This window comes from Eubalaena glacialis, chromosome 8 (genome assembly GCF_028564815.1).
Source record: "Eubalaena glacialis isolate mEubGla1 chromosome 8, mEubGla1.1.hap2.+ XY, whole genome shotgun sequence".
In the NCBI taxonomy this organism is placed as follows: domain Eukaryota; kingdom Metazoa; phylum Chordata; class Mammalia; order Artiodactyla; family Balaenidae; genus Eubalaena; species Eubalaena glacialis.
This window is the reverse complement of record NC_083723.1, coordinates 58,591,280-58,606,145: the sequence shown is the minus strand read 5'-3', so window position 1 is coordinate 58,606,145 and position 14,866 is coordinate 58,591,280. Positions and strand designations below refer to the sequence as shown.

Genomic DNA, 14,866 nt, shown 5'->3' with positions numbered 1-14,866 from the left:
GCAGTGAAATACAGCAAGCATCTAAGAACAATTCCTTCTGGAACCAAGTATATCCATAGAGATTTTGCTTTATTTTTTTAACAGGGTTAATTTTTAAACTAACTTAAACTGTTATTCTGTTTCTCTGAAAACTTAAAACTGTTTTTCTAATACAGCCCCACCTGCAGCTGATCAAGGTAGCCCAGGTCAGGAAACTATCTATCTAGGTCTTGATGATGCCACAGCCAGTATCAGATCCAATTGCACCGAGAAGAACATTTCCCAGAAGAGCAGAGAATGGCCTCAGCCTCCCACATTTAAAATGATGCAGAACAAGTCCTAGGAAGTCCTTAACTTCATTCCAGCCACAAGGCAGGTCTGAGAAAGTGCAGTGATATTGAGAAAGGAAGGGGGCAGGGCACAACCTTTAAAAGAATGACACAGCTGTTGAGGAAATGACATAAACTGGTTAGAACCAACTAGGTCCAAGATGACGGAAAGTGATTTCCACTAGACCTTGAGCTTCATTATACTCATTGTAAAACATTAGCATATGCTAAATGACACAACCACCAGTGCTATGACAGTTCCTAGGCCCACCATAAAAGGCCAAAAAGTGGGTGGTGGCCCAATTCCTGGAAATCCCCGCCCCTTCCCCAAAATAGTTGGAATAATCCTAATCATTAGGCTATGAAATTACCCAGCCCTATAAAAACTGACCACCTCGTACCCTGACGCCACTCTTGCCTTCTGAGATGGCCCACACTCTGTGGAGTGTGTTTCTCCCATGGCCTCTTGCCTTCTGAGATGGCCCACACTCTGTCTGTGGAGTATTTATCTCCCTGAATAAACCTTCTTTCACTTTACTATGGCTCACTCTTGAATTCTTTCCTGTGTGAAGCCAAGAACCCACACTTGGCGGCCGTCCTAGGACTTGGACATGACCTGGGATGTGACCATCCTCTCCCACCCCACTCTTTTCCCTGCAACAATACTGTGAGGGCTCCACTGTAAACAGCCTCCTCCCCTTGATAGGACTTTTTCTCAGGCAGTGTCTTCAGGCTCTGCTCTCCAAGCCCCCTCCCACCTCTGCACATCCATTCTCGCCACTCCATGGAAACAGACCATTTGCTTCACCTGCATTGCTTGCTCTTTACTGCTCTGTAAAAACTAAAGACAAAGACTGGTTCTGGGTTTCCAAGCACACCCAGGCCAGGATTCCTTTGATTCACATGCCATAGTCAAGGAAAGACCCTGCCAACCTCCATGGCCAGCAGCATCCCATCCCTAAATAGCCAGGAAGAGAAGGTTGGATCATAAAGTAACCTGAAAAAGAATATGAACTGCTAAATCAAAAGTCCACTAAATATTAATAATTTAACATTTTAGAGGGTGTGTATGTAATCTTTTTTTTTTTTTTTTTTTATTTAAGAAGCCCTTCTACAAAAACCTCACTGGGCAGGTGAACACTGTGGTGCATATGAGGTCCAAATCCAGTTCAGCCACTTATTAGCTCATGGTATGGGGAGTTCCTTAAGATTCTGGGCCTGGGATTTCTCACCAGTGTACAGTGGAACTATTACCACCCACATCACAAGACTTCTCTGAAGTTCCAGTGAGAGTGTATATGAAAGTGCCTAGCACACGCAGTGCTCAAAAAGTGTTAGGCTTCTTCCCATACTCCCTGAATGGCTTATTTTAACAAATACCCTTCATTTAGCAGCTTCACTCACCTAGTGGGCAGAAGAAAAAAAACAGAATATACAATGAGAATTCGTGGGGTTATTTTAAGCTGAGAAAAGAAATGCTGTAGATACAGTCAAGAGAAAAGCAGTGGTGTTTTCCAAAAGCATGGCAGACTGAATTTCAAAGATACAGAGTCTCAAGCCTGAGCGTCTGCAAAGAATTCCAGAATTCACTCATAGTTAACAGAAGAGCCATCTTCACTGATCAAGGGAGAAGATCTGCTCCTATCACATCAAACTTTCTGGTCACAGGAAAACAGCCATCACTCTTAGTTTCATTTCCCCTGAACAGCAAAGACTGTGAACACCTAGATTACTCATAGAATTTTGCTGCTATTTTCATAGTAACAAGTCTCCTCATAACCTAATGATGTATATTATTTTAGTACACAAAATATGCCAATCTTGTTAATTACTCAAATGATGGTAATCACGTTTTAGTGAAAAACAATAGCACTTTGTTCATCTGACAACATAGTTGGGAAAACCACTTAAAAAAAAAAGCAGCAATCTTGAGAAAGAAAAACGAAGCTGGGGAAATCAGGCTCCCTGACTTCAGACTATACTACAAAGCTACAGTAATCAAGACAGTATGGTACTGGCACAAAAAAAGAAATATAGATCAATGGAACAGGATAGAAAGCCCAGAGATAAACCCACACACATATGGTGACCTTATTTTTGATAAAGGAGGCAAGAATAGACAGTGGAGAAAAGACAGCCTCTTCAATAAGTGGTGCTGGGAAAACTGGACAGCTACATGTAAAAGAATGAAATTAGAACACTCCCTAACACCATACACAAAAATAAACTCAAAATGGATTAAAGACCTAAATGTAAGGCCAGACACTATAAAACTCTTAGAGGAAAACATAGGCAGAACACTCTATGACATAAATCACAGCAAGATCCTTTTTGACTCACCTTCTAGAGAAATGGAAATAAAAATAAACAAATGGGACCTAATGAAACTTAAAAGCTTTTGCACAGCAAAGGAAACCATAAACAAGATGAAAAGACAACCCTCAGAATGGGAGAAAACATTTGCAAATGAAGCAAGTGACAAAGGATTAATCTCCAAAATTTACAAGCAGCTCATGCAGCTCAATATCAAAAAAACAAACAACCCAATCCAAAAATGGGCAGAACACCTAAATAGACATTTCTCCAAAGAAGATATACAGATTGCCAACAAACACATGAAAGAATGCTCAACATCACTAATCATTAGAGAAATGCAAATCAAAACTACAATGAGGTATCACCTCACACCAGTCGGAATGGCCATCATCAAGAGGTCTACAAACAATAAAAGCTGGAGAAGGTGTGGAGAAAAGGGAACCCTGTTGCACTGTTGGTGGGAATGTAAATTGATACAGCCACTATGGAGAACTGTATGGAGGTTCCTTAAAACACTAAAAATAGAACTACCATACGACCCGGCAATCCCACTACTGGGCATATACCCTGAGAAAACCATAATTCAAAAAGAGTCATGTACCACAATGTTCATTGCAGCTCTATTTACAATATTCAGGACATGGAAGCAACCTAAGTGTCCATCGGCAGATGAATGGATAAGAAGATGTTGCATATATATACAATGGAATATTACTGAGTCATAAAAAGAAACAAAATTGAGTTATTTGTAGTGAGGTGGATGGACTTAGAGACTGTCATAGAGAGCAAAGTAAGTCAGAAGGAGAAAAACAAATACCATATGCTAACACATATATATGGAGTCTAAAAAAAAACAATGGTTATGAAGAACCTAAGGGCAGGACAGGAATAAAGACGTAGACCTACTAGAGACTGGATTTGAGGACACGGGGAGGGGGAAGGGTAAACTGGGACAAAGTGAGAGAGTGGCATGGACATATATACACTACTAAATGTAAAATCGATAGCTAGTGGGAAGCAGCTGCATAGCACAGGGAGATCAGATCGGTGCTTTGTGACCACGTAGAGGGGTGCGATAGGGAGGGTGGGAGGGAGGGAGACTCAAGAGTGAAGAGTGAAGATGGGGAGATATGTATATATATATAGCTGGTTCACTTTGTTATAAAGCAGAAACTAACACACCATTGTAAAGCAATTATACTCCAATAAAGATGTTAAAAAATAAATAAATAAATAAAAATAAAAATATAGGCCCAGTCCCTGAGAGTACGGTTTGATATTCTAGATTGGGTTTGTGGAATCTGTCATTACTTTAAAAAAAAAAAAAAAAAGGCAGAAACCTACCTAAACCCAGGTCAAACAGAATAAGGTAAACATGATAAACGTGACACACCTTACACCATGACTACACCACTGTGAATCTGAAGAAAGCTTTCAGGTACAGAAGAGAAAACCTAGTTATGAAACCAAATCACACACCCAAGAAGGGCAGATGCTACTGTTAGGGTAGCAGATGGGAACCAGGCTGGTGGGGGTATTATGGTAGAGGCTTTCCGCTGGGTACTACTGTATACAGTTTAAGTTTAAAACCATATGAATTCACTTTTTCTCAAAAAAAAAAAAAAAAAAACAGAAAATTTTAAAAGAAAACACACATCTGTAAACCTTAGCATCATCTCATATGCAAAAAAACTAAACTTTCAATTCAGGACAGTATCTCCTTCATTCCTTTAGATGTCAAATTTTCTATTTTTTACTGGAAAATTAGGGGGTTTTTTCCTTTTGAGTTTTGTATAATACAAAATCATGAGAACTGCAGAACTCTTGGCACATGAAGACTCTGCCCAAACCTCTGCACTAAGACATGACAAAACTCTAGCACAACTTCTAACAGCGTTAAGGCCCTGTCCCCAGGATAACCCTAACCCCTGGGGAAAAAAACCACTGCCAGTAGAATTTACTGTTTGTTCCAGCAAATACCAGATAATCCCCTGACCCCCCTTCAGAGTATTTACTAAAAAGGACTTAAAATTGTGAATCTTTTCTCGGTCCCTTTGAGATGTATATGTATCTCCTACAAGTCAAGAGGATCTTTCTCAAGAAACTCAAAGTCATTCCTTTGAAATGTAATCATCAGGAAGGACAGGGCTTTGGTCTCCCAGACTCTGTGGGAGGACAGAATCATAAGTTTAGTAATTGCCAGCTAACAGACACAGCTGGCCTCATCACATTTATATTGACCAACCTTTTGTTATTTCTCACTTGATGCGCACTCTTTCAGCTCTTCCCCACTCCTTCATTCTCCCTTTAAAAGGCCCACTCACCTAAACACAAATCAAATGGAACTCAACTGCTCCTCCTAGTATTCAGTCAGTAGCTACTGAATAAAATCTGTTTTCATAGCTTCAGCTAGTGTCTGTTTTTTTTTTTAATCTTTGACAGTAGTGCCTTTGATATGTATAAAGAATATATCCAAAGACCCTAATTAATTTTTAAAATCTCGTTTAGCATCATAGCACAAAACTGTCCCAGTAAAATGGATTAGAATAAAAGAACTAAAATATTTACTTGATGCCCTTAAGTCTTCTACCAATTCTATAAACATACACACACCATTTAGTATGAATCTAAGCTGCAACTCTGCTGAATGAGCCAAGAAAAACAAAGAAAACACTAATCCTGTAAACACACACTAAAATTATTTTCATATTACCATTAAAATAAAATTCTCTTGAATCACTTTTCCAAGTAGAATTTATATGTTTCCTGAGTATATACTCAAAGCGTAAATTTTTTTTTAAACTTCAGGAAAGATTTTTATCTTACTTGATGAAGTATTTTTGTATTGACTAGAGAATTCATTAATGTAGATCTATTCATCGTGTTTCTGGTATCCAGATTTTGTTAATTTCATGGACCCAAGCAACCAGACGTTTCACTCTAATTTATTCCGAAACTATCACCTTCAGATCTGTCAGCTTCCAAAAGAAATGCCTTTCCTTCTATGGACATTACTACTTTTCTACAAATAAATGCATTTCTACCACCTCAGATGAGTTCTTGTGCAAGAAGCAAACTGGCTATGCTTCAATACATACTAAGTGGCATATTTCTCACCGTTACAGTAATTCGAATGAATGCCTCAGCATAACTATAAACTGTTAAATGTTATGGATGTTGAAAAGCATTCTCTCACACTAGAAATTGAAAGGGGTAACGCACAAACCTCAAATCTACACAGTATTAAAAAATATATATATATTTTTTCTTACCTCAAGTGCAGTATTTAATCACAGGAATAGCTACATTTAAAATAGACATCTAGAAATACTATGAACACGATCTGCATTAAATATTTTCTGCATGGCATTTATATTCCTACAAATTCAAAACACTTATGGCGTTCAAGAATAATCTGAGGGGGCTTCCCTGGTGGTGCAGTGGTTGAGAATCCGCCTGCCAGTGCAGGGGACGCGGGTTCAAGCCCTGGTCCGGGAAGATCCCACATGCCGCGGATCAACTAAGCCCGTGCGCCACAACTGCTGAGCCTGCGCTCTAGAGCCCGTGAGCCACAACTACTGAAGCCCGTGCGCCTACAGCTCGAGCTCCTCAACAAGAGAAGCCACCACAATGAGAAGCCCGCGCACCGCAACGAAGAGTAGCCCCCGCTCGCCGCAACTAGAGAAAGCCTGTGCGCAGCAACGAAGACCCAACGCAGCCAAAAAAAAAAAAAAAAGAATAATCTGAGGCCTAAAGATTCAATTAAAAATGTAAGTTGATGCCTAATTTGATTTCTACACACCACTGAATTAATCAAGATGCAGCTACTTTATCATTATCTTAAGATGTCTTGTAAGTCCATTAAAATTTTTCTGCAAAAATTTTGCTAAAAGTAAAATCACATGGCTTTTCAAAATGTAAATATCACATACATTTAAATGCATAATATTGTGAAAGATTAATAAATTGGCATGTCATCAATTCCCTTAAGCAATAAAGCAGGTACCTAACAGACACTGACTGTTCACATGATAATGCAGTGAGAAAGCTTGCAGAAACCTGAAACAAAAACATCTAGAACATAGATATAAAAAGCCATTATTGCTTAACAGCTCACGTTGTTGCTAAACTCTTCCAACTCAAAGAGTTTTTTTCATGGTTTTTAATTTCTGCTTTTAATGGTACAAATGAACTTATTTACAAAACAGAAATAGAGTCACAGAGGTAAAAAACAAACTTATGGTTACCAGGGGGGAAGGGGGAGGGATAAACTGGGAGATTGGGATTGACATATACACACTACTAAATATAAAATAGATAACTAATAAGGACCTACTGTAAAGCAGCAGAAACTCTACTCAATACTCTTTAATGACCCATATGGGAAAAGAATCTAAAAAAAGAGTATGTATGTATATGTATAACTGATTCACTTTGCTGTACAGCAAAAACTAACAAAACATTGTAAATCAACTATACTCCAATAAAAAATTAATAAAAAAAATTCTGCTTTTACATTTTTCTAAACATTCTTCTCTCAATATTTTTGAGCTATGTCTGAGAATGAAGATAAATAATTTCAACATATAAATACACTAAGAAATCAAACTCTTTGTAAGGTAAATGAATTAAAAGAGTAATTATAGACCCTGTAAGCTGAAAGGAGATCAAAGGAATACACACCCACCACTTAGTATAATTCTATTTAATAAAAGATAGCATTTAAAGTTTCTGTTTGTTCTTATGTTGAAATATTTATTAGTATGTTGATTATATATGCAAAACTTTCCTGAGTTCTTAAATTTAAAAATTGGTCTGCAGATTCTCAAGGTTTCTACTAAGATAATATTATTGGCAAATACTGATAAGGTTTGTTTCTTACTTTCCAATCCTTTAAACCTTTTATTTCTCTCTTTTGTCTTACTGTGCTAGTTAGGACATCCAGAACAAGGCTGAAGAGAAACGGTGATTGTGGCCATTCCTTTCATGTTCTTTATTTTAAAGGCAATGTTCCCAATACATATTAAGTTTGATGTTTGCTTTAAATTTTTGGTATATCACTTAGCAAGTTAAGAAATTTTACTTCTACCCTCAGTTTGCTAAGAATTTATCATGACCTAGTGATCAATTTTATCACATATTTTTGTTCCAACTTTGAGATAATATTTTTCTTCTTTAGTTTGAATACATGGCAAATTACTGTAGTGGGCTTTTTAATAACAAACTGTCTCTGAATCCCTGGGAGAAGCCAATTGGCACTCATGTTTATGAATGATATTGACTTACAATTTGGAGTTTATTATAACTTTTACCTCTATAAATTCAACTGATAACATAAATGTGGTTTAACCCTTTTTTGTTAATAGTTTACACATTTTCAGGAATGCAGCATTAACAGAAAGCATCAGAGAAGTACAGTTGGTCCTCCGTATCCACAGATGCTGAACCCATGGGTGCAGAAGGTCAACTGTACCAGGCAATTTATATGAGGGACTTGAGCACCCACAGATTTTGGTATCTGCAGGCGGTCCTGGAAGCAATCCCTTGCAGATACCAAGGGATGACTGTACTTTAAATCAGAAAGGTAAGGATACCACTCAAATCTATTATCTTCTGACAATATGTGCAAGTATATGTTCATTTTTGCACAGTACATGTTAGTATATCAACATATAGTTATTAAGGGCCTACTTTGTACTAGGCACCAATCCATATACTAGAAATAAATCAGTAAACCAGATTAAAACACACACATACACATAAACACACACACCTCTGCCTTTTTAGGGTTCACATATTAGGTAAGTGAGATGGGTAATAAGCACATATAAATAAGAAGCATTGTGCGCAGACTGTGTTAAATTGCTATGGAGAAAAAGTATGATAGGTGATGGCGAGTACCAGAGTGGGAAAAGGGAAGGTCAATATATATACAATACAAATCACATCTGGAAAAAAAAAATACAATAAAGGAAACTGAAACTAAGCGTTTAGACAAACAGTATAAATACATGAAAGCTCTAATTTTTTTTTTTAATGAAAAAGACAATTATGGCAAGGCTGATAGATGTGATAGAACAGTAGTTTTCAACCCATTTCCTTCCATTGTCACAAAAACAAAGAATGATGCTCAGAAAGTGACCTATCCTCTCCTTCCTCTCTCAGGGAGCATGGTGGAGTGAAGATGAGGCAAATAGTGGCTATTTTCATTATTCAGAGTCAATGTTTTCCAAACAGTGGAACTATCTTTTAGCAATGTATAATTTACAGTGCGCTTCACAAGTGGCTAAAAATAACTACAGTTGGTAATATTTCAAGAAGAGTCTGACTACCTGCATTTTAAGGTCCCCTAAAAATGTGATACTCTATAATTCCACAGTTAATTAGTAAACAAGCACCCAAATTCACATCATGTGGACACAAATATTTTGTGTCTTTATCTTACACATTTACTAAGATAGAAAAATTTCCCAAATTAAAAATTGTATCAGTTCAGGCTGCTATAATAAATTACCGTAGACTGGGTGGCTTAAACAACAAATATTTATTTCTCACAGTTCTGGAGCCTGGGAAGTCCAAGATCAAGGTGCAGGTAGATCCAGTGTTTGCTGAGAACCTACTTCCTGGTTTGCAGATTGCTGTCTTCTTCTTGTATCCTCACATGTTATAGAATATAAGGGCACTAATCCCATTCATGAGGTCTCTACCCTCATGACCCACTTATCTCCCAAAGGCTTCACCTCCTAATACTGTCACATTGCGGCTGGGATTTCAACACATGCATTTGGGGAAGACACAAACATTTAGTCCATAATAGTTAATAATAGTTAATAATAGTTAATAGTTAATAATCTATCATTATAGTTAATAATCTATCATTATAGTTAATAATCTATCATTTCGGCCTGTCCAGCCTGTCTCCCATGCTGTGGGGAATCGTACCACAATTTTCTTTTGGGAATGCACCCAACCCTTGTACCCATCCATGTAGTTTGGGTGAGCTAACCTGGTTCCAAAGGTGGGCATATGAAGTAGGCCTGGTTAATAAAATGAACATCCACATGGGCCAAAGTAATTGAATCAGAAAATAAAGACACGTTTTACCAATAAGCTTAATGAAAATGAGAGCCAAGACTTTTGTTGAAGATACTGGGATATAGATATTCTCTTTGCACTGAGTTTACTAAACTTACAGAATATAGACCTGCAGCAGCTGGTGCTTATGTTTGATACTATTCAGAAAACCACATGAAAATAAAGACCCAAGTTATTGGGTATATAGAGGGGTGGAGAAGAGACAGACAAGAGAGAGAAAGAGGCAGTCCCCCCTTTGAGCATCTGGGGTCCTATAATGCATAAAGCCATGAACTTGAATTTTTCAGTTATATTGTTAAAGCGATTTGTGTTTTGTTTCTGACATTTACAATTAAAATTTCCCAACTGATAGGGCAATTAGTTCCCCAATTAATTCAACTGGCTTAAAAATCCATTGTGCCTCCAGTAAATTTAGTTGAAACTGACATAAATGCTGCATTTTTTAAGTTTTGAAATGATCATAAAATTTGTTCAGGAAGCAAGATACTGAAATTTATACGTTAACATAAAGCTACATAAAGTAGATTTACACACATTTATTAATAGATAATATGTTTCAGAGACAAAATATCACTATTTTCAAAATTTCAAGGTAACTGAAAATTTAAAGATGAAATTAATTCACAGTTCTATGTTATATAACAAACTATGGCAGGTGTACGTTTATTTCCCAGCTCATTAAAACTGATCAATCTATTTACCTAAGTTACAATTTTATAATTTGCAAACATTGCATAGTCTACGTTTTCCTTTTTAAAATAAAAATCTTAGTAAATTTGGCATTTTGACTAAAAACTTTCATGTTTTCCATCTAAGATATCATATTAGACATAATACATGACATTTGAACTGAGACAAAGGGAAATCTGAATCAAATTCATATCCAAAAAATATAAACCAACTTAAACTCTGAGAAAGCTAGGAGCTAGCAGTAATTTAGCCACCATATCTAAGTCAAACTTTGGATACCTGATGAAACAATTACAGAATTCTAAAATTTCCACTTGAGTTTAGCACTTAGAGTTATATGAAATGTCCTGGAGAGGAAAATTCCCCTTCCTTCATACACCTCGTTAAAGCTACAGAAGCTATAACAGTAGAAACAAATTTAGTAATTTCTCAAACTTTTCTAAGATTTTTAAAAAACTTGGTAAGCTTTTTGGAATTTTACTTATTATTTTTCTTTACTGTACATTTTAGTCAGCCAGGAAATTCACTATTCTCAACGGCTTAAGCAAGATAGCTCTCTCCTATTTCACCTTAGCACATATGCTTTCTTATAAAGTCCCAAAGATACACTAGCTGAAAAGGTCTGTAATCTCAAGTGCAATATAAAGGGTTTTAGAAGGTACAGACTTCCACAGAACCAGCCATGCTGGTGGCAAAAGGCAAAATACTGGGTTGATCATAAAGTTCCTTTGGTTTTTAAGTAAAAATAAAAGACACATTTTCATTTTCACCAAGAACTTTATTGAACGACATATTCACCGTTTTGTTCCACTACCTTCCGCCATTTTTCAGGGAACTTCATAATTCCATCTTCCCAAAACTTTTAATCTTTTTGATCAAAGAACTGTTCCAGGTGCCTTTTACAGTCTTCCATGGAATTGAAATTTTTTCCATTAAGAGAATTTTGTAAAGACCCAAATAAATGGAAATCCAAAGGTGCAATGTCTGGTGAATACGGCGGATGAATCAAAACTTCCCAGCCAAGCTGCAACAGTTTTTGCCTGGTCATCAAAGAAACATGCGGTCTTGTGTTATCCTGATGGAAGATTATGCATTTTCTGTTGACTAACTCTGGACGCTTTTCGTCGAGCGCCGCTTTCATTTAGTCTAACTGGGAGCAGTACTTGTTGGAATTAATTGTTTGGTTTTCCGTAAGGAGCTCATAATAGAGTACTCCCAATCCCACCATATACACAATATCACCTTCTTTGGATGAAGACCAGCCTTTGGTGTGTTGATGGTGGTTCATTTCGTTTGCCCCACGATCTCTTCCATTCCACATTATCGTACAGTATCCACTTTTCATTGCCCGTCACAACTTTTTTTTTTTTTTTTTTAATTAATTTATTTATTTATTTTTGGCTGTGTTGGGTCTTCGTTTCTGTGTGAGGGCTTTCTCTAGTTGTGGCAAGCGGGGGCCACTCTTCATCGCGGTGCGCGGACCTCTCACTATCGCGGCCTCTCTTGTTGCGGAGCACAGGCTCCAGACGCGCAGGCTCAGTAATTGTGGCTCACGGGCCCAGTTGCTCCGCGGCATGTGGGATCTTCCCAGACCAGGGCTCGAACCCGTGTCCCCTGCATTGGCAGGTAGATTCTCAACCACTGCGCCACCTGGGAAGCCCCACAACTTGTTTTAAAAACAGAACGTTTTTGTTACGTTTCAGTAGAGAGTAGCATGTGGAAATATGGTCAAGAAGGTTTTTCTCGCTTAGCTTATGTGGAACCCAAACATCAAAGTGATTCACATAACCAAGCTGGTGCAGATGATTTTCAACGCTTGATTTGGATATTTTCAGTATGTTGGCTGTCTCCCGCGTGGTGTAACATTGATTCTTCTCAATTTATTGTTTTGATTTGATCGCTATCAACTTCAACTGGTCTACCCAACCGTGGAGCATCGTCCAGCGAGAAATCTCCAGCACGAAACTTCGCAAACTACTTTTGACACGTTCGATCAGTCACAGCACCTTCTCCATACACTGCACAAATCATTTTTGTGTTTCACTTGCGTTTTTACCTTCCTTGAAATAATAAAGCATAATATGCCAAAAATGTTGTTTTCTCCCATTTTCAGTATTAAAATGACTATACAAAAATTCACCAATTTTGATAAGTTTTTTTAAAAATGCATGCTAATATGACAGCTGTCACAATACAAGCTAACAAAATTGTTTTGAATGAAGTTAAAGACAAGTAAGCGTTACTAGAGCCATCTTACAGAAAAAAACAAATGAACATTTTGGCCAAAGCAATAGCTATTTTCTATTACTTATTGTCATGAACTTACCACAAGGGCCACGTTTGTTATTGCTTAGCTAACCACTGGGAAACACATACCTGTGGAAATAATTAAGCTCTAAAAAGCAGAAGTTATGCATTTATAACATCTAATTAACCTGACATAGTTCCTTCAGTAAAACCTCTCCCTGAGGGCGAAGGTCAAGTCTCAGCCACCATTTGACTTCCTCAAGATGCCTTACAAAAGGCCTTGCACATATTTAAAAACAAAAAACAACCCACAAAACTTGTCCTTCTTCCCAAGGCCTTAAAACACTCAGTAAAAATTTGAGGAAAGGTAGGAAGCATTCACTTATGATTTACTTGACTTGAGAAAGTATATTTGTGAATAAAACTCACGTTCTTGTGACGGTGCTGGCAAAGCCTGGTGTTCTTTTAGGTTATGAGAAAAACGGTAACTACAAAAGAAGCAGCACGACTTTGGAAAATATGACTGAGGCTTTTTGAAATTATACTGACCAGGTCATTTGTTGAAAATTATTAAGCTGCTTCCCAGTCATTTATATAGTTGTTCAACTGGTTATCTTTTAGGGTAAATGCAATGCCTTCATTATAGAAATTGCTATCAACGTTCAGAAATGTTTGTCACTCAGTGTTTTAATTGTTGCTCTATGATCAGTATGTATTTTTTTTTTAAATTTTGTAACATCTCCATCTAAAAAATTAGATTTAGGGGTCATGCCTCTTCTCTTCATGGGCCAGACCTCAGAATTCAGTAACTAGATTTTTAGCAACTTCTTATCTAGGTTTTTAGCCTATTTCTTCTCTTGAAGGTCAAAAGAGTACTAATAATGTTGTGTTAATGCTGGACTTTCTTAAAAGAGGGAGAAGAGACCACCCTCCCTGAAGAGCTTAAGTCCTTTAATTGCATCAAAACATCTTAAATATGAAGTCAAAAATTTAATAAAGGTATAAAAGGACTAAGATGATGAAGAATATGGCACAATTATTTTAAACCCTCGTATATACATATATTGAGCAAAACTTATTATTCCTATTTAAAATTCAAAACTAAACAGATTAAGTCAGAATCAAAGATATGTACCCAGTAGACGAACAAGAAATGGCCTGACTTTTCACTAGAAAGGAACTAGAAATATATAGTATAATATAGATGCATTAGAAAACCATAAATCTGTACATTTATACATTTAATAATTTTGCCTGTAACTTGATATTTGCTAGTTGGTATCTGTTCAAAGCAGCATATCCTCACTAGAGAATCAATTTTTTAAATTGACTTCACTATCAAGAATAGAGTATAAGATTGGCTCAAACCTACAAACTAAATGTAAGCACATACTACCAGTAAGTGGTATATAGATTACTTTAATGGTCTCTATTTTAATACATTTCACATTGCCCCAATTTCAGCTTGCAAGCCTATGAACAAAAATTAAATTTCCTCTCTTTGAATCTTTTAATGAAAAAGTCTTTGTGGTAAACAATAAAAAAAGTACAGCATGTCCTATAATAAACGTTAAATTCTTGTGTTCCTGAATCCCCTTGTAAAAAGTCTGTCCATATAGCAGATCTGTGGCCTAGTTATGAAATTTATTACGATTCAGAACCTTTTAGGCCATAAATACACATGGAGAATCGTATTTTTAAAAAGGAAATAGAGTAAAAATGCAAAAGATTAAAATAAATAATTTTAGCTGAAAAAAATGGTAAATTATCTGTGGTACTCTTGAACACTCTTTCCTTATATTCTTCGTCATATAGGATTTCAACATGATATAGTGATTAGAAACATACAAAATATAAACACTGACCGAAGCATAATAATAATCATGAATGGTGTCTTTGTAAAACATCTGTGCTTTTTCTGCCCATTAAAATCCAGATTCTAAAAGAGTGATTGTAGATATGTTTGTTATTAAACCAACTCATTTCCTAATAGCATTAGTATATAATTGCCATTATGCATTCAGTAATAGAAAGTTGAAGCTTAATTAAAATATATTTCCTTACCAGTTGTCAAAGATGAGTAATGAGATGGATGGAAAACTAATAAACTTCACTGTTTTCTATACACAAATCCTTACGCCAAACATTACTCATAGCTTCCTGACTCTCAATGGAGAAGGTCCCTCTATATTTCCTTTGTGTTCATAATC

The 14,866-nt window shown here is 36.6% G+C and overlaps 1 protein-coding gene across 3 annotated transcripts in view; it reads right to left on the bottom strand.

The window, feature by feature from the left end:
• Positions 1-14,866, bottom strand: part of CRPPA (CDP-L-ribitol pyrophosphorylase A) — a 326,472-nt gene that overhangs the window by 93,776 nt on the left and 217,830 nt on the right. The window contains exon 10 of one of the 3 annotated variants that reach the window (XM_061197726.1): positions 12,369-12,469. The exons of the other annotated variants lie outside the window; for them this stretch is intronic. Coding sequence (XP_061053709.1) covers positions 12,437-12,469 — 33 coding nt within the window. The 3' untranslated portion in view covers positions 12,369-12,436. Of the gene's footprint in view, positions 1-12,368; positions 12,470-14,866 lie in introns of those variants that run through there. 3 annotated transcript variants of the gene reach the window in all.